This window comes from Piliocolobus tephrosceles, chromosome 5 (assembly GCF_002776525.5).
Source record: "Piliocolobus tephrosceles isolate RC106 chromosome 5, ASM277652v3, whole genome shotgun sequence".
Classification (NCBI taxonomy): Eukaryota; Metazoa; Chordata; class Mammalia; order Primates; family Cercopithecidae; genus Piliocolobus; species Piliocolobus tephrosceles.
Window position 1 is genome coordinate 23981132 of NC_045438.1, and position 25371 is coordinate 24006502.

Sequence of the window (25371 nt, forward strand, 5' to 3'; positions counted from 1 at the left end):
ACAGCTTAAAAATAAATAAATAAATAAAAAATTCAGGAAACTTTGGAAACTCTTTTAGAAATGCTAAATGCTCTGGAAAGTCTCAACAATAGAACTGAACAAATAGAAGAAAGAAATTCAGAACTCGAAGACAAGGTCTTTGAATTAACCCAATCCAACAAAGACAAAGCAAAAAGAATAAGAAAATATGAACAAAGTCTCCAAGAAGTCTGGGATTATGTTAAACTACCAAACTTAAGAATAATCAGTTTTCCTAAGGAAGAAGAGAATTCCAAAAGCTTGGAAAAAATATTCAGGGGAATAATCAAGGAAAAATTTCCTGGCATAGCTAGAGATCTAGACATCCAGATACAAGAAACACAAACAACACCTGGAAAATTAATCATAAAAAGATCTTTGCCTAGGCACATTGTCATCAGGTTATCCAAAGTAAGATGGAGGAAAGAATCTTAAGAGCTGTGAGACAGAGGCACCAGGTAACCTATAAAGGAAAATCTATCAGATTAACAGCAGGCTTCTCAGCAGAAACCCTACAAGCCTTTGGCCCTATCTTTAGCCTTCTCAAATAAAGCAATTATCAGCCAAGAATTTTGTATCCAGTGAAACTAAGCATCATATATGAAGGAAAGATGCAGTCTTTTTTCAGACAAACAAATGCTGACAGAATTTGCATTACCAAGCTTCTACTACAAGAACTGCTAAAGGGAGTTCTCGGGCCGGGCGCGGTGGCTCAAGCCTGTAATCCCAGCACTTTGGGAGGCTGAGATGGGCGGATCACGAGGTCAGGAGATTGAGACCATCCTGGCTAACATGGTGAAACCCCGTCTCTACTAAAAATACAAAAAACTAGCCGGGCGCGGTGGCGGGTGCCTGTAGTCCCAGCTACTCGGGAGGCTGAGGCAGGAGAATGGCGTAAACCCGGGAGGCGGAGCTTGCAGTGAGCTGAGATCCGGCCACCGCACTCCAGCCCGGGCGACAGAGCAACCCTCCGTCTCAAAAAAAAAAAAAAAAAAAAAAAAAAAAGAACTGCTAAAGGGAGTTCTAAATCTTGAAAGAAATCCTGGAAACACATCAAAACAAAACCTCTTTAAAGCAGAAATCACACAGGACCTATAAAACAAAACTACAAGTTAAAAAGCAAAAGCAAAAACAATAAAAACAAAGGACACAGGCAACAAAAAGCATGATGAATGCAGCAGTACCTCACATTTGGAAACGGACATTGAATGTAAATGGCCTAAATGCTCCACTTAAAAGATACAGGACCGCAGAATGGATAAGAACTCACCAACCAACTATCTGCTGCCTTCGGGAAACTCATCTAACACATAAGGACTCACATAAACTTAAAGAAAAGGGATGGAAAAAGGCATTTCATGCAAGTGGAAACCAAAAGCGAGCAGGGGTAGCTATTCTAATATCACTTTAAATTAAAAAACTTTAAAGCAACAGCAGTTAAAAGAGACAAAGAGGGACATTATATAATGGTAAAAAGGCCTTGTTGAACAGGAAAATATCACAGTCTTAAAGTCCTAAGACTTTAAGGAAACACATACATCCCAGAATGAACCAGGTTTGCTTTTCTCCTGTAAACAGAACACTTCAGCATAAAGAGGTACCCTCTACTCAATCCTTATTTCTACCTTGCAAAACATTGTTCTATTGTTTCCCATTGGGTTTCAAGACCAATGGTGATAGTGACATCAATTACTAAACTTTTGGTCAATCTCTCAAAATTAAAATGACCAAAAGGGAGGAATTGTTAAATCAAGTTCAGCTTAAAGCTGCCTCCCTACATATTTTTAATTAAGCCTAAAGATTTTTCTGGGCTGGGTGTGGTGGCTCATGCCTGTAATCCCAGCACTTTGGGAGGCTGAGGTGGGCAGATTGCTTGAGTTCAGGAGTTCGAGACCAGCCTGGCCAACAGGGTGAAACCCCATCTCTACTGAAAATACAAAAATTAGCCAGGCGTGGTGGGAGGCACCTGTAATCCCAGCTACTCAGGAGGCTGAGGCAGGAGAATCACTTGAACCTGGGAGGCAGTGGTTGCAGTGAGCTGAGATTGTGCCACTGCACTCCAGCCTGGGTGACAGAACAAGCCTCTATCTCCATCTCAAAAAAAGAAAAAACATGGTTTTTCTGTGCACCATGAACTATATATAACAAGCAGAGGTGTAAACAGACCATAGCCTATACCAGTGCTAATCACTGAGTTTTGGCCAATCAAATGTAGCCAACTGTTTGAATCATGTTCAAATAAGGCAAATGCTGAGCTGTAACCAATCCAGCTGTTTCTGTACCTCGCTTGCATTTTCTATATGTCACTCACCTTTTTCTGCCCATAAGTCTTCTTCAACTTTGGCTGGGAAGGCTGCCTGATTCGTGAATCATTCATTGCTCAATTAAACTTCTTTAAATTTAATTAGGCTGAAGTTTTTCTTTCAACAGAATATTTGAATAAATTCTAAGCCTTAGAAGTATACAACAAGACTCTACTCTGTCTTTGGCTGAAGGTTAAAACACTTTTCCCAAAAATGTATTCACAAAGGCTGGTCATCATTTGGGTCTGAGGACTGAATTAACACCATTTGCATGGTTCAAAAAATATATATATACTAGCCTGGAATTGTAATTTAAAGTGGATCTTCAGTTGTCTGGCAGAAGCAAAGGCAATTTTTTTCAAGATGAACAAATGCTCCTCCTAAGGCATAAACATACTGCAGATAGAGTTTCAGAAACATGGAATCAAAATGAAAAATCACAAAACATAAAATGAAATAGACACCACTAGTAATAATCAACAGAATCAATGACTTTTATTAGAATGACTAGACATAATACAAAGTATGCTTACTACATTTTAAAAAGTTACAAGGAGAATTAAATCATGATTGTGGTAGGCTGGAAAATGACCCCTCAAAAGATAGCTGTATTATAATCTCTGGTATGAATGTATGGCCAAAAAATGGTTTTGCAGATGTGATTCAGTTAAAGATTTTGAGATGTGACTATTCTGGGTTAGCCAGGTGAGCCCTAAATGCCATCACATGTATCTGTCTAAGAGGGAGACAGAGGAAGATTTGACACAGGAAAGCAGAAGAGAAGAGAAAAGAAGAGAAGAAGGCAATATGACCTCAAAGACAAGATGAGAGTAATGCAACCACAGAAATTAGAAGAAGCAAAGAACAAATTCTTTCCTAGTGTCTCTGGAGAAAGTACAGCCCTGCCAACAGCTGCATTTCAACTCAGTGATACTAATTTTAGACTTCTGACCTCTAGAACTATGAAAGTATAAATTTATTCGTTTTAAGCTGCCAAACTTGTGGCAATTTACAGCAGCTATAAGCAATGAATACAATGATTAAATAGCATGAGATAATAACAATAAGATACTTTTTTAAAAGAACAAAATTAAACTTTTACAAATTGAAAGTGATATTTATTATTAAATGTAAATATTGTAACCATATACAGTATACAATAAATTAAAATTATAAATATGTATAATATATTAAATATAAGAAATAAAGAAGACCAAACACTGCTGAAGAGAGAAGTGTTTACTGGAAAGTATAACTAGATAAATTTCATAGATAAAAAGGATGTGAGATAAATACATGAAATATACGAAAGCTTTAAAGCGTATGTAAGCTTGATTATAAAGATTACTATATGTTACACCAGAATTATATAAAGAGGTGACAAAGAGAATAGAGGAAAAAACAATATTCAAAATGATTAAAGATTTTTCAGACTTGATGGAAGTGCAGCATAGCAAAACCAAGCATAACATATAAAGAAATTGAAACATAGACAAATGTTAAAAGAACTGCAGAATAAAACACCAAAGAAACAGAGAGTATCTTAAAAGTAGCTGGAAGAAAAAACAGAGATTATTTACAAATAAAAAGCATTATTTTATTTTATTAATAGCCAGCTTTTCAACTGGAATGATTAAAGGCAAAAGACAGTGTAATAATATTTTTAAATTTTGAAATAAATCAATTTTTGACCTAGAATTAAATAACAATCTTTCAGAAACAAATGAGAAAGCAATTTCTAAAAGACGTAATTACTACAAAGTTAAATGTTCCCAGAAGATCTGAAATGCAGGAGAGTGAATTTTTAAAAACGTACAATGATATAAAACAATAATGATAATGTTTAGCCTAGAGTTAAAAATAATATGACAGAGCTAAATTAATAGACACAATTATATATAAGGTGGGGAAGAAATGATTGGTGTTAAATCTTTCTTAAATACTTTGTATTATGCAGGAAGAGATAAAGATATTACCTAACTTTAGACTTTTTTTTTTTTTCCAGAGACAGGGTCTTTGCTCTGTTACCATGCTAGAGTGCAGAAGTATGATTATAAGTCATTGCAACCTCAAGCTCTTAGGCTCAAGCTCTCATCTCAGTCTCCCAAGGAGCTGGGACTACAAGCACGCACCACCACACCCAGCTAATTTTGAAATTTTCTGTAGAGACAGGACCTTGCTATGTGGCTTAGACTGGTCTCAAACTCCTAACCTCAAGTGATATGCCTAGCCTCAAGTGATCCTCCCACCTCAGCCTACCAACGTGCCGAGATTGTGGGCATGAACCACCATGTCTGGCCCTAACTTTAGACTTTCTTAAATGTGCATGTTAAATATAAAGGGCAATCACTAGAAGAATATAATTATTGTGTATATAATCAAACAGAGAAATAAATGGAGTCAGAGAAAAGATTTGGGGAAAAGTAAATTTTAGAAAGAAGGAAATGCAAACAATAAGATGGTAAAAATAAATTCATACATATAAATAATTACAATTGATGTTGAATGAATAAATTGTCAGACTATATAAAAGAAATAAAAATCCAGTGCTATTTTTTTTTCATAAGAGATAACCCAGAAAAATTTAAATTAAATCTTGGAAATAGTTATATTAAGTAACTACAAACCCAAAGAAATGCAATATACCTATGTTAATACTTGTTAAAACAGATTTTTCACCACTCTAAATAGGAAGAACTAAGCTATTTTATAGAAATCTTTAACACACAATTCTTAGTAATTGTACAGAAAAAAATTAGTAAGAATATTGAAGATGTTTAAACATAATGAACAAGTTTGATCTAAAAACATATACATATCTGTAACTGGCAGTATACACATTTCTTTCAAATCATGTGAGTGAAACACTTATAAACATTGATCATCTATTAGATGACACAGTATTTCTCAACAGATTTCAGAGAAATACTATCCTAGAGACCACATTTATTAAACACAATAAAATTAAATTGGAGCCGGTCATGGTGGTTCATGTCTGTAATCCCAGCACTTTGGGAACCCAAGGAGGGCGGATCACTTGAGGTCAGAAGTTCGAGACCAGCCTGGCCAACATGGTGAAACCCCATCTCTACTAAAAATGCAAAAATTAACCAGGTGTGGAGGTACCCACCTGTAATCTCAGCTGAGGCAGGAGAATTGCTTGAACCCAGGAGGCAGAGGTTTCAGTGAGCTGAAATCATGCCACTTTACTCCAGCCAGGGCAACAGAGTGAGACACCATCTGAAAAGAAAAAGAAAAAGGAAAAAAAGAAAATTTAAATTGGAAATAAAAACACACAAAAGGAATTGTACCCCAACAATATCCCACATATTTAGAAATTTAAAACAGAATTCTCAAACAATTCTTAGGTCAAAAATGAAGTAAAAATAAAAATTTAAAATTACTTAGAACTGCGTCATAATAAAAACACTACATGGCAAAACTCAGAAGGGATATATGAAAACCTCTATGTATATAGTAGATAAAAAAGACCAGTCTAGGCAACATAGTGAGACCCCACCTTTACAAAAAATTTTTTTAAATTACCTGGACGTGGTAGCACGCCTGTAGTCCCAGCTACTTGGGTGGCTAAGGTGGGAGGATTGCTTAAGCCCAGGAATTCGAGATTACAGCGAGCCATAATTGCACTACTGCACTCCAGCCTGGGCAATAGATGGAGACTTTGTCTCAAAAAATAGGAATCAAAAAAGAGACAAAAAATAAAGACAAACATGAAAGAAATCAGAAAAATAACAAAAGAATAAAGAATGTAGAAGAAAGGCATTAATAATAATAAAAACAGGAACTAATAAAAGAGAAAAAATAGAAGATTGATAATTTGATGCCAATAAATTTGAAAACTGCAAATAGACAAATTCCTAAAAAATACAGCCCACTGAAATTGATCAAAAAGAAATACACTAAAATTGCCCTATAAACAACTAACGAAATTGAACAAGCAGTTCAAAGTCTGTCTACAAGAAAACTTCCTGCCCAAATGATTTTACATGTGTGTTCTACTGTAGTCAGTAAAGAAATAATTCCAAACTTATACAACCATGCTGACATACGTAAGTAAAGAACTCTACCCATCTGATTCTAGGAGACTAATATAACCTTGATATTAATTACTGATGAGGACAATATGATAAAAGAAATACGGGCTCTTCTGAAATGACATTGCCTATTGACACTTTGCATCCATGCAAAAATATTTTTTAGCGGTAATTGGAAGGGGAAAAAAGTTGCGTTTGAAAATTACATAATTATTTACCAAGAAAACTCAAAGGAATCTTCAAAAATAATTGAGAGCTTAGCACATTTAGTAAGTAAAAAATCAATATTAGATCAATACTAACACTTCTAAACATTGAAAGGCTAGAGATAGTCATTTAAAGGACCTCTATTATTAATAGCAACAAAATACACAAGGAGCTTAGGGACGAGTATAACAAAACATATACGAAGCCTTTATTAAGAATATGATACAATTCTATTGAAAGACATTGAAAAAGACTTAAATAAATAGAAAGGGCCACTCTGTTTATGGATGGGAAATTCAAATTTCTTTACATTTACCTGTAGATTTCATAAAATTTAGATAAAAAGTCTAATAGTAATATTTGTAGAATTTCTCTTGCTGATTCTAACACGTGTGTGAAAGGATAAGGGCCATCGAGAGCCAAGACGTATTTGAAGGAGAAGTATGAGCTGGGAGATATTCTTGAGCAGATATTAAAATTTAGTATAAAGCTTTATTAATTAAGATGCTGTAGTATTGACCTAGTGGTAAACAAATTGAACAGTGAAACAGAATAGATATTTCAGAAATAAACTCATATACATGGAAATGTGATATATTATTGAGTTGGCATTACAAATCTCAGAGGAAAAATTACACTATTAATAGAATTGTACCAGGCCTATATGCAGGAGAATACACTTGGACCCCTTCCTCACGCTGTAAGCAAAATTAAATTTACTTACATTGAAAGAAAATTTTATTTAAATAAGAAAGGCAAAATATTAAGACTTTTAGGAGAAAATGCAATAAGAATATATTTGTAACTCTAGGGTAATGAATGTTTTCCCTTGCTAAACACAGAAGTACAAAAAGTAAGTGAAAACTGATCAGTTTATCATATTAAAATGAGAGTACCTTTTAATCAAAGATATAGAAAAAAAGAGAAGAGTCTCAAAGTGGAGATAATGTTTGCAATCCATGTAACTGACAAAGAACATACACGTAGAATATGTGAAGAACTCCCAAAAGTCAACCAGAAAATGCCAGCAATCCAATAGAAAAGTGAACAAAAGACATGAACATATATTACAAAAGAGGAAACAAAACAGTCAAATAATCATATGAAAAGATATTTAATCTCATTATTGTTCTGGGAAATCTGTTTTAGGAATACAATATAACGTGATTTTATACCCACTAGTTTGACAATGCTTAAGGAACATTTATTTAATTTGTAAAAATGTTTATAAAAATAAATACACATTGATGAAGTGTGTGCAGATAATAATAAAGATCAATATTGATTATATTTGTCCATTCTATTTGTACAGCCTTTACAATTTACAAAATATTTTTACATGTCAGGAAGGACATGGAGCAAGAGTAATTCTTACAGTACACTGCTAAGAAAGTATGAATGGGAATGCAAATAATTTTAAAACTAATTTGGAATTATATCATAAAATTGAATAATATATTCACTCCCTTCAATTCAGCAATTCCACTTTTAAGTATACCTGTTAATAGAAATATTGTACAATAACACCAGAATATATTTACAAGAATGTTTATAGTAGCCCTGATTTATGATAGCACAAAACTAAAAATAACTCAAAGGACATTTAAGAGAGGAATAGATACATAAATTGTGTTACATATTTAGCCCAACCAAAATTACATGTGTTTGTTTTCTTAATGTAATTTTAAAGTTTTAAAGTTTTCATTTTGTTCATTGGAAAAGTAGAGGACATTAAATGAGAACTGGAAAAACTCAGAAATCAAATCACTCATACTTCCATAACTCAAACAGGCACAACTCAATATAACAAAAATGTTACATTTCCTTCAGTCTTTTAAAAGCATCTGTTTTTTGCCTTGACATGTGGTTAAAATACATTTTTCTATATCATTTTAAACTTTTTTTATTTGAAAAACACTGTATCATATCCTTTTTCATGATCTCATCTATTTTTTATTCACCTCTCTTTGAAATCATAATTTTAAAGAACATTTAATGTTTCTCTAAGCAAATATTTCAATTTATTTAGGAATTCTCCCACAGTTGGAATTTTAGAGTTTTTGCAAATTTTTATGATAATAAATCTCTATAAATATGATTTTGTGCATGAAGTTTTTTCTGCACTTGAAAATGATTTTAGGATACATTATTATAAGTGGAATTACTGGGACAATTCAAACGTGATTTTGTGCATAAACTTTTTCTGCACTTAGAAATGATTTTAGGATAGATTATTATGAATGGCATTACTGGGAAAATTCTAAATGTTCCAGCTAAAGTTAAATGTTAATGTTAAATGTTGAAAGGGTTGCACCAATTTACTCTCCCTCATTTCCCATTTTGTAGAATGTTAACCTCATGTTTGAAAGTGGGATCATACATGAAATTGTAGGTTGGATGTTGTTTACAGTCTGTGAATGATTCCATCTTCCAACCAGTTGTGCAAGCCTGCAGAGTGAATCCCATGCCACTTTAATTTCCTTCACCCCATACATAAACCATACCACATGTTACATCTTATTGTTTTTATCTTCCAAGTACTTCTCACATCCCTCCACTTCTTTCCATTTTCAGAAACATCACCTTTGTCTGTTCTGATCTATTTCTACCCCTGAACTATCTTTTTAAAACTTTCATTTAATTATAAAATATATAAAAATAGTACTGTAAAGGACATAGTATGAAATAAATCCTGTGTGCTTACTACCTAATTCTATCCAATGCCTATATTTTGCCAATGTGGTGTCCGATTTTAAAAACAAAACACTACTGAACTTGTTAAAGCCCTGCGTGCTTCTACTTAATTCCATTCTCTTCCCTTCCTTCCATATTATTATGAATTTGCTACATTTCATTCCTGGAAATCTTTTATACTATTGATAAATATGTCATACCCATTAGTATTATAAAGCATTGTTTCATGTATTTTTAAACTTTATAGAAAAAGAGAGTACAGTAAATATTTTATGTTGCTTTTTTTTTTGCTCATCATTATATTTTTGAGATTTAACCATAGTGATACTTGTAACTCCAACTAGTTTATTTCAACTTATCTCTTGTATTTCATAGAAGTATACACTTATTTATCCACTGTCTGGTTGCTAGACATTTAGGCTGCTTAAAACATTTTGCAATTACAACCAATATAGCAATTAGTATCTGTGCATGTCTCCTCATGCGTGTGGGCAAGGGTTTCTTGAAGTCTGGGATGTAGATCTGCCTCTTCAACTTTACTAGACATTGCCAAATTGTCCTCCCATGCTGTCATCTAAATTTACACTCCCACCAATAATGGGTGAGAATTTATAATTCTCCTTGTCCCACCCACACAATTGTTAGTTCTTTTTACCTTTTAAAAATTGATGAACGTGCAATAATATCTTATGATGTGAATTTGCATTTCTTTGATTTCCAGTGAATTTGAGTACTTTTCATCAATTTATGAACCACTGATGTTTCTTCTTGAATCACATTTTCATTACTGTATTAGGCCATTCTTGCTATAAAGAAATACCTGAGGCTGGGTAATTTATAAAGAAAGGGGCTTTATCTTTCCATGGGTCTGCAGGCCCTCATCTATACAAAGCATGGCACTGGCATCTGCATGGCTTCTGGTGAGGGTCCCAGGAAGCTTTTATTCATGGCAGAAGATAAACGGGGAGCAGATGTCTCAGATGGTGAGAATAAGAGCAAGAGAGAGAGTGAGGGGGTGGTACCACATTTTACAACAAGCAGAGCTCATGAGAACTCACTCACTATCCAAATACAGCAAAAGCCTTGAGGGATCCAACCCCATGATCCAAACACCTCCCACCAAGCCCCACCCTCAAACATTGGAGATTACATCTCAGCATGAGATTTGGGCAGAGACAAATATCTAAACTATCTCACTTACCTTTGACCAATTTTAATAGGTTAATATCTTTTTGTCTTGATTTGTAAGTCATTAGATAAAACATTTATCCTTGACTTAGGACATTATAACATTAAGTGGTGGTTTTACCTTCTTTCCAGACAATCCAGGATTCTTAGAGCACCTTAACTCCTGACATAGATGCAATTATACCATATTCCTTGTCTTTTCCTAGATCTTTCAAAACTCACACCTAATGCTCTAGAGATATGTGTCCATTGTGCTTCCTTCCATCCCCCTCACCTCTCATGGCATTAAAATGTTCCATTCTCCTTGATCAATTACATGCCCAGTTGATTCTTTAGCACTGCTCACAGTATGCAAACTTGAAACTCCAGGCCGGGGTGTCCAATCTTTTGGCTTCTCTGGGCCACATTGGAAGAAGAATTGTCTTGGGACACACGTAGAATACACTAACACTAAAAAATAGCTACTGAGCTAAAAAAAAAAAAAAAAAAAAAAAAAAAAATCGAAAAAAATCTCATAGTGTTTTAAGAACGTTCAGGAATTTGTATTAGGCAGCATTGAAAGCCATCCTGGGAAGCACGTGGCCCACCAGCACGAGTTGGAGAAGCTTCCCCTAGACAATCCAATTTAATCCTTCCCCAGTTAAGATTTTTAAAAAGCATCAGAAGAAAAAGCACACAAGTAAACATAACCTTCAAAACACAACTGGAATTCATTGCTTAATGTCCAGGACTTTGTTCTGTGTATCACTTTAAGAGTTGGTGAATGGACTCTGTGCCGTACATTTTAATTCCTGCATATTTTAAACCACAAAATGACACTATTTTTAATTTTATTATGCAGTCCGTTTATTTTGCTTTACCACTCATATTTACCATTTCAATTGCTTTTCATTTCATTCTGTATTTTTTACCTCTCATCCAGATTCATTTTCTTCTTGCCTGACTAAAATTCTCTTACATTTTATTTGAAAATTTGACAATCAGATTTCATCAGACAGTATAAGCTGGCTCCAATAATCCACTGCTTTCATTGCTACATTTTCTGGAGTTGAAACCATCCATTGATTCCTCAGTTCAACCTGGATTGGTAAAGTGATACACACACACATGCACACACACACTTAATACACTACAGAATTTTAATTGCCTTCATTTTATTTAGAATGTTTGCAATGATAGTAATAATTTTTCATAATCTCTTTCCTAAGACTGTTCCTGTTGAGTTTTGGCATCAAGGCTATAGCCTTACAAGGTCTTTTAGAGTCTAGGGAATTCAGTCCATTTTCTATTGATGAAGTTTAGGACATACCATCCCAAAATACGACTCTAGGATATCAGAATAGGCCACCCCCAAATATGCCACTTTTGCATACTGATTACTTTGAGCTAAAAATAATTGAGAGCCAGCCAAAGCAAGAAAAGCTCTTTCTCCCTTTCAACTTCCTAAAATAAAACATAAAAATTCCCTTGTGTGCAGCAATTTACACCCATGAAGGAAATTTTCATTAGTAAAGATATGTGACAATTGCATCACCTGAGAGACTTTTACTTGTGTAAGAAAGCAACCTCTATTCACAATACATTTCCTCCGTTTGCCCTCCCGTAATTTGCCTTTACCATGACCTAGAATCCCTACACTCCTATTCCTTTCTGTAGGTCAGGATGATATGTAAGGCTAATTGTCTGGTGAGTCTTATATTTTTGTCAAACTCCTCTATGGACTTAATTAAAATTGTTTTTCTTCTGTTGATCTTTCTTATGCCAGTTTAATCCATAGACCAGCCAAAGAACCTGGAAGGGTAGCTGGAAATATTTTTTTGTTCTCTACATCTTTTTGTTAAATTATTTTTTAATTTGCTAATTTTGGTCATTTTTGATGGACAGAATTTTTAATTTTTGAAGCCACATATGTTAACCTTTCCCTTAATGATTTCTCTCTATCACTTTTGAACTCGGAAAGTACTACTCACACTTTAAAACTTAATATTCAATTATATCCTATTCTAGTTTTTCTACATTTTAAAAATATTCAATATTTTAATTTCCATGGAATTAATTTTGATGTATGGAGTGAAATGAGTGCATAAATTGATTTTTTTCAAAGTTCCAAATCAGAAACTTAAATGAATGATGGAAATTCTTGGATTCTTTTTCTCATTTTTAAATAAAATTTATAAATTTTTTGTTTAGTCTTATTAAAAATAACTCACAGATTTTCACTAAGAGAACATGATTGTTTTATGCTTAAACAATTGTTTAAAATTTTGAAGTTAATAAACTAATGTAACAATTCTATAAACATGAACAACAAAATAAAACTTAGAGTTCTTTTTACATAGATTGTGTGATTGATTGGAATTAGTGAATGTAAAATGTAAATAATTCCTGAATTAATTATAACCTAGTAATGTTGGGGAGGCAAAGGTGTGACACTTCCTCACCCATCATAAGAGTCACAGCCAACATCACTATAACAAAAGACAAGTTAACAAGGCAAAAGCACAACAAATTTATGCAATCAAAGTTTGTCGTGACATGGGATACTTCAGAAACAAAGACCCAGGTAAAACAGTCTATTTTAATGCTTACATTCATTGAAGAATAGACAGCTGTGTAGAAATGTGACTGGACAAAAGGGAATCATCTTATGGTAATAGACCCAGGAGGGAAACCCAGCAAGGCCTCGCTGCTCAGATTCTTCTCTATCTTTCTGTGTGGCATTCCTTCCTCCTGGATATGAAGCAGGGCCCTCTGGAATGAGTCTTACGATCTACTATCTGACAAGGTAGGTTAGACATTTTCCTTATGGCCAACTGGTATACTGAAAGGCAGGTTAAGGTTAGAATAATGTTTGTAGGTTTTATGACTGCCTCTGGGATTGAGGGGTTCTAATTTCTATGACCCACTGATGTGGTTTGGCTTCATCCCCACCCAAATCTCCTCTTGAATTTTAATCCCTGTAATCCCCAAGTGTCATGGGGGAACCTGGTGGAAGGTAATTGAATCATGGGGGCAGTTTCCCCCTTGCTGCTCTCATGATAGTGAGTGAGTTCTCATAGGATCTGATGGTTTTATTTTTTATTTTTTTATTTTTTGAGATGGAGTTTCACTCTTGTTGCCCAAACCAGAGTACAATGGTGTGATCTTGGCTCACTGCAACATCTACCTCCCGAGTTCAAGCAATTCTTCTGCCTCAGCCTCCTGAGTAGGTCTGATTATAGGCAAATGCCACCACACCCAGCTAATTTTTTGTATTTTTAGTAGAAACAGGGTTTCACCATGTTACCTAGGCTGGTCTCAAACTCCTGACCTCAGGTGATCCACCCATATCGGCCTCCCAAAGTGCTGGGACTACAGGTGTGAGCCACCATGCCTGGCCCTGCTGGTTTTATAAGAGTGTGGTATTTCCCCTGCTGGCACTCATTTTCTCTCCTGCTGCCCTGAGGAGAGGTGCCTTCTGCCTTGATTGTAAGTCTCCTGAGGCCTCCCCAGCCATGTGGAACTGTGAGTCCATCAAATCTCTTTTCTTATAAATCACCCAGTCTCAGGTATCTCTTCATAGCAGTGTGAGAACAGACGAATACACTCACCATGGGGAAGAGGAATTCTGGTTTCTATAACTCGCTTTGGGTGAGAAAAAGGAATGGGAGATAGGAAGGTAGGAGAAGATCAGAGGGAGACTGCATCTGAGACTGCTTCCGAGCCCTTCCAGTACTTCCTTCTTTGGTTCAAAGTACTCAGCATGTCAAAGTACCATACTTTGGGGTATTGTTCTCTGAGCCACAACCGTATTATATGGGATATACTTGACTTCTAATTTTTCTGATATAAATTTGCTTCATAAACTGATTGTAGGAATATTCCCTGAAAAACTGAGTTCTGTGCTTCAACTATTACCATGAGAAGGAACTTACCACCAAAAAACAACTCCTAAGAGATAGCTCATGAAAATGTCTTTCTCTGCAAAATTCTATAAGTGCATTTTCTTTGCTGGCTTTTATTCAAAAGTTTAATAATAGAATATTTGAAGAACTGAATTTTGTAGTGCTCATAAGAATTTTTAAATTCCAAAATGATTCCTTAAATAATTATTTATGCTAGACATTTTTCCTTCTTCCACAATATGCTGAAACACTGGGTAATATGCAGTAATTCAAATTCAAGTTTAAATTGTTTCATTCTATTTTATGGTTTGCCAAATCAAAAATTAATTCACTTATTTACATCCCTAGCAGAGCTGACATTCTCATTGGGTCTTAACTGAGACAAAGTCTACCTACTAGGCCAGGTCCTTGAATTTGACATCAGCTAGTGTAACAGAATTTACTGTGCCATGTTCCTATCGACCTACTACATAGATTTTTTTATTTTTATATTGTCCATTATGTTTATTTAAGATTCAGTTTAGGCTATGTCAATATGTGAAAGTCATATCGAAGATTTAGAAACTGGCTATTGTTGTCACTAAGCAATTATTTGCGGTTTGCAGTGTTGCTTATGGTCTACTCTGTGATCATGAACAATAGACGTGTTTGCCATGATCAAGCTATCACCCAGATTTCTGCTTTAAAAAATTAATGAGCCTTCGGACTCCTTCACGTTTCCTTAAGGACATTATCAATAATCTTTGTGACATTCTACTTCAACTTTCTTAAATTTGTCTATGTCACCTGTAAACAGTGAGCCCAGAAGTGCACATTTGTGTTTGAAAGGAACCTAATGACATACAACTTTCTGCTTTTATTTTATGAGAATGGTATGGTAATATTCATTTACTTAGAGGTCAAACTATGCAAGGGGAGTCATGGAAAACATTACCACCAACGTAATAATCCTCTAATCAGCAAAAAGCCATCCCGGAGCTGTAAAGAAAAAAAAAAAAGCATCTTTGAATAAATAAGTAAAAAACTTCTTTTTTTTTTTTTTTTTTTTTTTTGATACTAAATCTCAGTCTGCCATCCAGGCTGGAGTGAAGTGGCATGATCTTGGCTCACTGCAACCTCCGCTTCATGGGTTCAAGCAGTTCTCCTGCCTCAGCCTCCCAAGTAGCTGGGACTACAGGCGTGTGCCACCACCAAAGCCAACTCTCTGGTGGCCTCCTCCAAAGCCAACCCTCTGGTGGGTAGACTCCAATTTCCAGGTTTCCTGAGAACTGGGAAGTTGGTAGAGGTGGAAAAAAGGTGCTGCTGGCCCCCTTTCTGAGCAATCAAACTATCTCTCTTCATTCCTTTTGCCCAGCTTAGCAGCATGATGTGGGGTGAAGTCAGTAAGTCCTCCAGCTAGGCTGAGTTCTGAGTGCCTCTCCCTTTGTGTAGCCCCTCCTACCCTCATGAATGATTCTGTTGCAGCCTTTTCTTCATGTGGCTTCAGAAAATGGAAGCGGCCTTTTCCAGCCTCCTGGTAGTATTGACTTACTAGCTAGTTCTCTCCCCCGCTAACTTCCACACGCCACCTGGGGCTTCAGTGAAACTCCTCTCTACCTTCCTACACCACTTGAGAGGGTGAGAAATTCAAAGTGACAAAGAGCACTTGTTCTATCCCTAAGGTTCTCAAAACTATCTGGCCATCAGAGTTCCCAGTGCAACTGTCGAGGCCAGGTCTTCTTTGCTCTCATGGGAGTAGGGAGAGGAAGGGTGAAATCTGTAGGCAGAACATGTCTAAGTCTTTCATACTTCTCTGCCCTCCTCAATGTTTTTTCTCTCTCCAACTCCCCTGTAACTAGGGGTAAAAATTCTTGTGCTGCCTGCTCATATTTCTTTTTCATTATTGTCTGCTTACTTGGGTGACAATGTTTTAATTTAAAAGCTGAGAATATAGATCCTTTCATCTTTGTTGTGGACAGTTTCTAAAATGGTCATTATGAATCTTGGAAGCACATCAGTATCACAGAGAGAGATTTCAAAAGACAAATCAGAATACTTGGGGGTTAGAACCCAGGTATTAGAAATGTTTAAAAGCCACTCATGTGGTGCTAATGTAGAAGACAACTGGAAACCACTGCTTTAAAAGCACAGGTGCCCAGTGGGAGAGGAGGGAAAGAACACGTCCATTAATACCTCGAATAACATCCTGACGCAAATGCAGAAAGCCAGGCGCAGAGAGGCTGAGACACTTCCTTTGGGTGATACAGCTGGTAGTTTTCAGAGTGAGAATCTAATAGAGTCCCATACCTCATGTTCTCTCTCAATGTATTTGTAAGGTTCATAGGCCAGAGCAGCACACTTCACCTGTCCTTTCTACTCGTTCCTCTCATTTCTGTGCCCCTTCCACCTCCCAGGATGCCTTCACACCTGTACATTATAAGTGACCGGGAACTGGTGTAAGTAAAAACTGTTGAATACACTTTCCCTTTGGACAGTTGAGATTTCTACTGCATTTCACCACTACAGAATGATCAACTTTCTAAACAAACTTCGTACTTATATGAGTTATAGTGCTGTTGGTAGAGACGTGAGCTGATATTTCTTACTCTTTGTCATGCTTTCTAATCGCATGACCAGGCAAGCTGTGGAACAGGACTGTGAGTTTCTAGTCTTGTCTGAAAACATGACTGTCTCATGTTAATGTTAATGTCAATGCCAATGTTAATGTTAAAGCAATGAAATACATTAAGTAAGGTACTTTTAAACAGAATTTCATTGATTCAATCAAACACTTGCCCAGTGTTTTCCATGTAGAGTGGCTACAGAGATGAAGGAGGGGGTGAAGGTGGCTCTTTTACTAACTTTAAAAGAAGTTAAGAAAGTTCACCATCTTAAGTGACAAGGAAAAGACAAAGACAGAAAAGACAAAATAGAAAAATCTTTATTTTTATAAAATGTTAACTTCAATAATAGTCTTCTTTGGCTAAACCATTATTTGGGGGATAACACAAACTTACCCGGCTAATTCCTTTACTCTTAAGACACAGTTGATGCAAACATTTTGAAAGAAACATTTCTGCATCTTCTCACCAGCCTGAGTTAGGAGGTTTCCCTCAGTGCTAACAGATGCACTGGGCTTACCCTCTATGCACAGCACTTACCATGAGGTGCTGCTTTATAAAAACCTGTTTCTCCCTGCTTCTCACCAGATCATGAACTCCCTGGTAAGGAAGGATCATGTCCTTTACCCACACCCTTAGCATCTAGCACAGTCCCTGGCATATAGATGTTAAATAACTTTTTCAGAATGAATACCAATATTTTATTATTGGTATAAATAATGATTGAAAAATTAAAAGGGTAGTAACTTAAAATGTTATAAATCAGAAAAATGAGTCAGAGTATACATGGTTAGATGACTCAAGCTGGAAAATCATTAACTATTTTTAGCTCATTTTAGCAGCTGGGAGTCAACCCTAACCTGGTGTTTAATTTCCAGGGTATAGAAGACCAGAACAATTGAATAGACTCTAAAAGTGATTTAAGCACTGATTCTTCACTTCATGCATCCCTGGTCACTATTACCAAAAGTCATTTAAAAGCCCTATGCTTAGTGTTCTACACAGTAATTTTAATGGCAATGATTACAAATCAGTGAGATCTTCAACATAACAAAAAACACACTGAGATGCTTGTACATGTGCCAGGAAACCATGAATAGTATTCTTTCTTTCAAGAAAAAAATGTAAGACTCCATTTATGTTTATTAGTCTATACTGTGCAAACTTGGGTATGGATAAAATATAACCTACTGGTTAGTTAACTATTTATTCAATAAATCTTTTTAAGCTGCGAAATTTTTATAAGACTTTTTGGCAGGAATTATGGGAGGTTTAACATAATATCCACACTCAACTCTGACAGACTTTAACATCTATTTTAAGAAAGGAAGAGGAAACAAAACCCAAATGGCAAACTATTCAAGACCAAATGTAAATAAGTACCACACTGTATTTTACAGATGAAGATTGTGTAGATGTTGAGAAAAAGGGGAGATCTGTAACACCCAAAAGGCAGTGGAGTAGAGATGGGAGCTGATATTTCTTACTCCTTGTCATGCTTTCTAATCTCATTACCAGGCAAGCCTTGGAACAGGGCTGTGAATTTCTAGTCCTGTCTGAAAACATGACTGCCTCATCGACCTACAAGTACAACCTACAGGGACTCATGGACAGAGACCCCAGAAGACTCAAGTTTCCTGCTGAGGAAAAGCAGGGCGGCTCTGCCTTCTTGTTTCGTCCTCCAGTCTATAAGCAAACCTTTTTTTTTTTTTTTTTGGTGATTTTTCTAAGCTCCCAGGGATACCACTGAAGTACTGTCTAGTGTTCCTAGGTGCAAAAAGGTTGTGATGTGCCTTAGAGAGAAAATATATACATGAAATAAGCTTAATAAACTTGATTCTGGTATGAGTTCTAGTGCTGTTGACTATGAGCTCAATGTTAATGAAGCAACAATGTACATGATATACATGAAATAAGGTGTCTTTAAACTAAAATATACATAAAATTGTGTATTGATGAATTGACAAAAATGTTGGAACCACGGCTTGTGGAAATCTACCTTCATATCTCCACTAAGAGTGATGGCTCGGTATTGTAAAACCACGTTCTCTTCCTCTGTCCATGGCATAGCATCAGACCTTTACAGGCACACCTCATCTTATTGCACTTCTCTTCACTTTTTTTTGTTTTGTTATGACGGAGTCTCACTGTGTTGCCCAGGCTAATCTCGGCTCACTGCAACCTCTGCCTCCCAGGTTCAAGCGATTCTCCTGCCTCAGCCTCCTGAATAGCTGGGACTACAGGTGCCCGCCACCACACCTGGCCAATGTTTTGCATTTTAGTAAAGACAGGGTTTCACCACGTTAGCCAGGATGGTCTTGATCTCCTGACCTCATGATTTGCCCGCCTGCCTCGGCCTCTCAAAGTGCTGGAATTACAGGTGTGAGCTACCGCATTTTTAACAAATTGGAGGTTTGTGGCATCCCTGTGTTGAGCAAATCTATTGGTGCCATTTTTCCAATACCATGTGCTCACTTGATGTCTCTGTGTCACATTTTGGTAATTCTCACAATATTTCAAGCTTTTTCATTATATTATATCTGTTATGGTGATCTGTGATCAGTGATCTTTGATGTTACCATTGTAATTATTTTGGGGGACCATGAACCATGCCCATATAAGACAGTGAATTGAATCAATAAATCTTGTGTGTGTTCTGACTGCTCCACCGGCCAGCCATTTCCCCACCTCTCTCCCTCTTCTTAGGCCTCTTCATTCTCTGAGACACAACAATATTGTATTAATAACCCTACAATGGCCTCCAAGTATTCACATGAAAGGAAGAGTCACTTGTCTCTCACCTTAAATCACCTGTCTCTCACCTTAAATCAAAAGCTAGAAATGACTAAATTTAGTGAGGAAGGCATGTTGAAAGCTGAGATAGGCCAAAAGCTAGGTCTCTTGTGCAAGTTATTCAAGCTGTGAATGCAAAAGAAAACTTCTTGAAGGAGATTAGAAGTGCTACTTCAGTGAACCCACAAATGATAAGGAAGTGAAACAGTCTTCTTGCTGATATGGGGAAAGTTTAAGTGGTCTGGATCAAACCAGATCAGAGCAGTCACAACCTTCCCTTAACCACAGCCTAATCCGGGGCAAAGCCCTAACTCTCCTCAATTCTATAAAGCCTGAGAGAGGTGAGGAATCTGCAGAAGAAAAGTTGGAAGCTAGCAGAGACTGGCTCATGAGGTTTAAAGAAAGAAGTCATCTCCATAGCATGAATGTAAGGTGAAGCAGCAAGGGCTGATGCCAAAGCTGCAGCAAGTTCTCCAGAAGATCTGGCTAAGATCACTGATGAAGGTGGCTACACTAAACAATGCATTTTCAATACAGATGAAACAGCCTTGTACTGGAAGAAGATGCTATCAAGGACTTTCATAGCTACAAAGAAGTCAATACCTGGTTGCAAAGCTTCCAAGGACAAACTGACTCTCTTGTTAGGGGCAAAAGTAGCTGGTGACTTTACACTGAAGCCAATGCTCATTTACCATTCTGAAAATTTTAGAGCCCTTAAGAATTACGCTAAATATATTCCGCCTGTGCTCTATAAATGGAACAACAAAACTTGAATGATAGTGCATCTGTTTACAGCATGGTTTATTGAACATTTTAAGTCCACCGTTAAGACCTACTGCTCAAAAAAAAGTTTCTTTCTAATTATTATTGCTGGTTAATGTCATACTTTGTCACTCAGGAGTTGATGGAGATGTAAGAAGAGATTAATGTTGTTTACATGCCTGGCAAAACAACGTCTATCTTGCGGCCCATGAATAAAGGAGTAATTTTAACTTTCAAGCCTTATTATTTGAGAAATAAATTTTGTAAGGATATAGCTGCCATAAATAGTGATTCTTCTGTTGGATCTGGGCAAAGTAAATTGATAACCTTCTGGAAAAGATTCACCATTCTAGATGCCATTAAGAACATTCATAATTCATGGGAGGAGATCAAAAAGTCAACATTAACAGGAGTTTGGAAGAAGTTGGTTCCAACCCTCCTGAATGACTTTGGGGGTTCAAACTTCAAAGCAGGAAGTAATTGCAGGTGTGGTAGAAAGAGCAAGAGAATTAGAATTACAAGTGGAGCCTGAATACATGACTAAATTGCTCAATTTCATAATACTGAATGGTTGAGGAGCTGCTTCTTATAGACAAGCCAAGAAAGTGGTCACTTGAGATAGAATCTACTCCTGGTGAAGTTGTTCACAGCATTGTTGAAATGACAGCAAAAGATTCATAATTATATACACTTAGTTGATAAAGCAATGGCAGAGTTTGAGATGATTGACTCCAATTTTGCAAAAAGTTATATTGTGGATAAAATGCTATCAACCAGCATTGCATGGTACAGAAAAATCTTTCATAAAAGGAAGAGTCAATTGATGCAGCAAACTTCATTGTTGTCCCATTTTAAGGAATTGACACAGCTATTCCAGCCTTCAGCAATCACCACCAGGATCAGTCAGCAGCTATCAACATCCAAGCAATGCCCTCCATCAACAAAAAGATTCCCATTAGGTAAAGATGATCTTTAACATTTTTTAGAAATAAAATATCTTTTTAAATTAAGGTATGTACATTGCTCATTTTAGATATCATGCTATTGCATACTTAATAGACTACACATAGTGTAAACGTACTTTTATATGCATTAGGAAACTGAAAAATTAGTGCGACTCGTTTTGTTGCAATACCCGCTTTGTTGCGGGGGTCTGGAACCTAATCGGCAATATCTCTGCGGTTTGTCCGTATAGCGCCAGGAGTGGGTGCCTTCCGCCCGCTGTGCAGAGCGCCGGCAGGTGGCGCCCAGCGGCGAGCTCTTTCCAGCTTGGTTTGGGCCAGGTGGACTGCAAGGGGCGGAGGTAACCAGAAGCTGCCAGTGGCTGCTGCCTGCGTCCCCAACCCCCTCCGCGCAGCGCTCGAGACACGCGTGCCAGGAGTGGGAGAGAGCGGCGGGGCCAGCTGCGTTCTGAGGCTGAGCACAGCTGCCATCTGCTCTGGGAAGCACCGGGGTGTCCCCGCCGCCCTCAGCTCGAAGTCAGCCACCATGGAGGCGCAGGTACAAGGTGAGTGGACGCCGATAGCCCCGAGAGTCAGGTCCTGGGGCGCGCGTAACTGCTCTTTTCCTGCACCTCCTAACTTAGCTCTCGGACAGAACAGACTGGTGCCATGCTACGCGTCTAGAACTCCACTCCCACCCGCGCCTTCGGTATAATGCCTGCTCACCAAACTCAGGATTTGCTGTGGGTCTGGGGATCAGTAAAGTGACGGGGGATCTGTAAGTGGAGAGGCCCCTCCTCAGGAAATGCGCCGGTGGAATGCTCTACCCTCTTCCGCAGCCAGTCGCCCCCGGCCTTCCCAACCTCGCGGGTGTCCAAAGGACCTGTTGTGCCGGGTCCGGAAAGCGTGTTTCGCTCCCTTTCCCTTGAGGGAGTGGGGAGGGAATGTGACTCTTTTCGCCCAGGGCCGTGGACTCGCGGCTTGTGGGTCCCAAGTTAGGGAGTGAGGGGATCGTCAGCCGAGGGGGTGGCTCCGCAGCCCGGCTACGCCAGAGGCTTCCAGTGCGGGGACTCGCCTTCAGAGTCCAGGTGAACGTTACCGGCCCCCTGACCTCCAGCAGATCCACACATGAGTCCCGGTTTCCCGCTATCGGGGCGCGACCTCTGCCTCCCGTGGCGCGCGGGGCCCCTGGCAACCCAGCTCCCTGCTCCCGGGGCTGCCCGCTGGAGGAACCTGCGGTGGCTTCACGAAGGGCGGCCTCATATCTTGGGGTCACACTTGAACAGTGTTGGGGAATTCCGATGGCACCGTTCAAGAATGGGGGTAAACGGACCGTGGAAAGGGGCAGAGCTGGGCAGATGTGGAGCGAGAGACAGCTGGGAAGGAAACGGACTCAGTGATCTACCTTGGGGAGCAACGCCCAGAAGGTATGGCTTGCGGAGTTCAGCCTTTAAGGCAGTCATCGCCACCACCCTTTTACACTGTAGGAAACTTTGTGTTGGCTCTTAATATAAATAAAATCCCATTTAAAAAAAAAAAAAAAAAAAAAAAGAGGTTCATGACCTGATGCGCTCGCCCTCTAGGGGCAGAATGCCCTGAATGAGTGTGCTTTGGCGAGTGCGTGGGCCTGGAGTCGCCCAACAGGTTTGCTGCCAGGATTACAATTGTCTGAACAGCACGAACCTTACTCGTTTGTTCCATCCGCCTAGGTCCTACCCATAAAGCTGCCGCTACCCATATTCTTTCCTCTATTATGTAGACAGGAAAGGATAATTCAACCGAGGGTGCGGGCTGTTGGTCAAATTCAAAAGCAGAGGTCAGGTTGGAGGCCTTCACACCAGAACTGAAGCTGGTGGGAGCAGCACCGGAGCTTTCCAACCTGACTTGCAGATTAGAATTTAGAGAGTCTTCAATACTGGCCTTGGCCAACCCCATCCATCCCAATCAAACTGGAATCTTTGGAGCCTGAACATGGGTATATTTGAAAGCTTCCGGGGTAATTCTATTAGTGAGGTTGGAGAAGAACTGTAGCAGATGGGAAACATTCATACAACTTCTGAAGACATCCGAAACTACAGACTGGTAACCACTGGTGTCACTGGTTTGCTTTATTGCTTTGCTTTAGTTCCAAGATTTACTTAACAAATATTTCAGTGCTTTCCTTTGCCAAGCACTGTGCTAAGAAGAGCAAAGACAGACTTGGTATCTGCTTCATAAAATTTGCAGTAGAGGAAGAGACAAGTATTAATTTGATAGCTATTTGAAAAATAACCTGTAAAATCACTGCATGCTAATGCTAAGAAAGGGCCTCATGGTGCAGTGAGAGCCTGAAAAACTATAACCCTAGTATGCAATAATCAGAAGAGCAGATTGTTTATTGTGGGCCTGTGTCTGTTCTTTGTGCTTTGCATGTTGATGGACTCATTTCCTGTGCACAGCAGTCCCATGAGGTAGTTCATGTTCTCATTCCCATTCTACAGAGAGGAAACACGCATGGAAGGTAATAGATTGTGGCAAAAGTAATTGCAATTTTTGCCATGACTTTTTAATAAATTCCTTGTTTACAGCCAGATAGGTAAAAAGTAGCAAGGTTGATGCTGTGAGGGACTCATTCTCACTCAAAGCTTATGACTTTTGGAGGAAAGGTAAACTTCAGTCCCCTCCTGAATCTCCAGCTGCCCTGTGGTGCCCTTCCTTTCCCCTCATGACTGGATGGAACCTTTGGGTGTAAAGAGGACTAGTAAAAAGGCAAATGGATATGAGAAAAGTGAACAGATTTAAGAAATAAGAGGCCAGGTGCAGTGGCTTACACCTGCACCCAGCACTTTGGGAGGCCAAGGTAGGAGGATCACTTAGAGCCCAGGAGTTCAAGACCAGCCTGGACAACATGGAGAGACCTCATCTCTACAAAAAATAAACAAAATTAGCCGAGTGTGGTAGCATGTGCCTGTAGGCCTAGCTACTTGGAAGGCTGGAGTGGGAGGATAGCTTGAGATCAGAAGTTTGAGGCTACAGTGAGCCAAAATCCCATCATTGTACTCTAGTCTGGACAAGAGTGAGACCTTATCTCAAAAAAAAAAAAAAAAAAAAAAAAAAAGGACAAAAAAGGCCAGCCACACCTGTAATTCCAGCACTTTGGGAGGCTGGAGGAGACAGATTCTTTTGAGCCCAGGAGTTTGAGACCGGCCTGGGCAACATGGTGAAACCCTGTCACAAAAAAATTACAAAAATTAGCCCGGTGTGGTGGTGCGTGTTGTATCCCAGCTATTTGGGAGGTTGAGGTGGGAGGATCACCTGAGCCCAGCAGATCGAGGCAGCCGTGAGCTGTGATTATACCACTGCACTCCAACTTGGGTGAGAAGGCAAGACTCTGTCTCAAAAAAAGATAAACAGAAAGAGAACAACAACAACAAAAACTTAAGAAAAGTCAAAATTGGATTGAATGTGAAGGAGGGCAGTGTCAAGGATGACCCCAGCTTCCTACTTGTACAATCAAATGGAAGACACTTACCTCTTAAATCTTCATTTGCCTAGCATTTTAAAATTTTCATTTTCAGAGTTTTTGTTATTTAGAAAGCAGACATATTGAGTTCTTTAAGAAAAAACTTCTCACAAACTGTTTACAGCATATATTAAAGATAAATCTTTTTTTCCACTTGCACATTTTTCTGGCTAAATGAATGATCTCTCTCTTAGATTCCAGATAAGACAGTTCTGTGACTTTCAAAGTGTAAGTTTCCACCTTCGGCACAGTTTATTTTAGAACTATCTAGAGTGGAGATGGCTTACCTTTCTACCTGCTAATCTAGAGACAGGTAAAGATAAGTGAGATTAAGCAGGCAGGTGCTGATGAGTTGTACCTCATATTGTCCAGGAAGCCACCAAGGTGTTGTGGACATGATTCGCCCATATAGCTCAGTAAGTGC

At 38.1% G+C, this 25371-nt stretch overlaps 1 protein-coding gene across 5 annotated transcripts in view; it reads left to right on the forward strand.

Moving 5' to 3' along the window:
- Nucleotides 1-21775: 21775 nt before the first annotated feature.
- The window catches only part of TPD52L1 (TPD52 like 1), a 104719-nt gene continuing 101123 nt past the window's right edge, over nucleotides 21776-25371 (forward strand). For all 5 annotated transcript variants that reach the window (XM_023230714.1, XM_023230716.1, XM_023230717.1 and 2 more), the window contains exon 1: nucleotides 21776-22011. In XM_023230714.1, coding sequence (XP_023086482.1) covers nucleotides 21993-22011 — 19 coding nt within the window. In that variant the 5' untranslated portion in view covers nucleotides 21776-21992. The remainder of the gene's footprint in view (nucleotides 22012-25371) is intronic.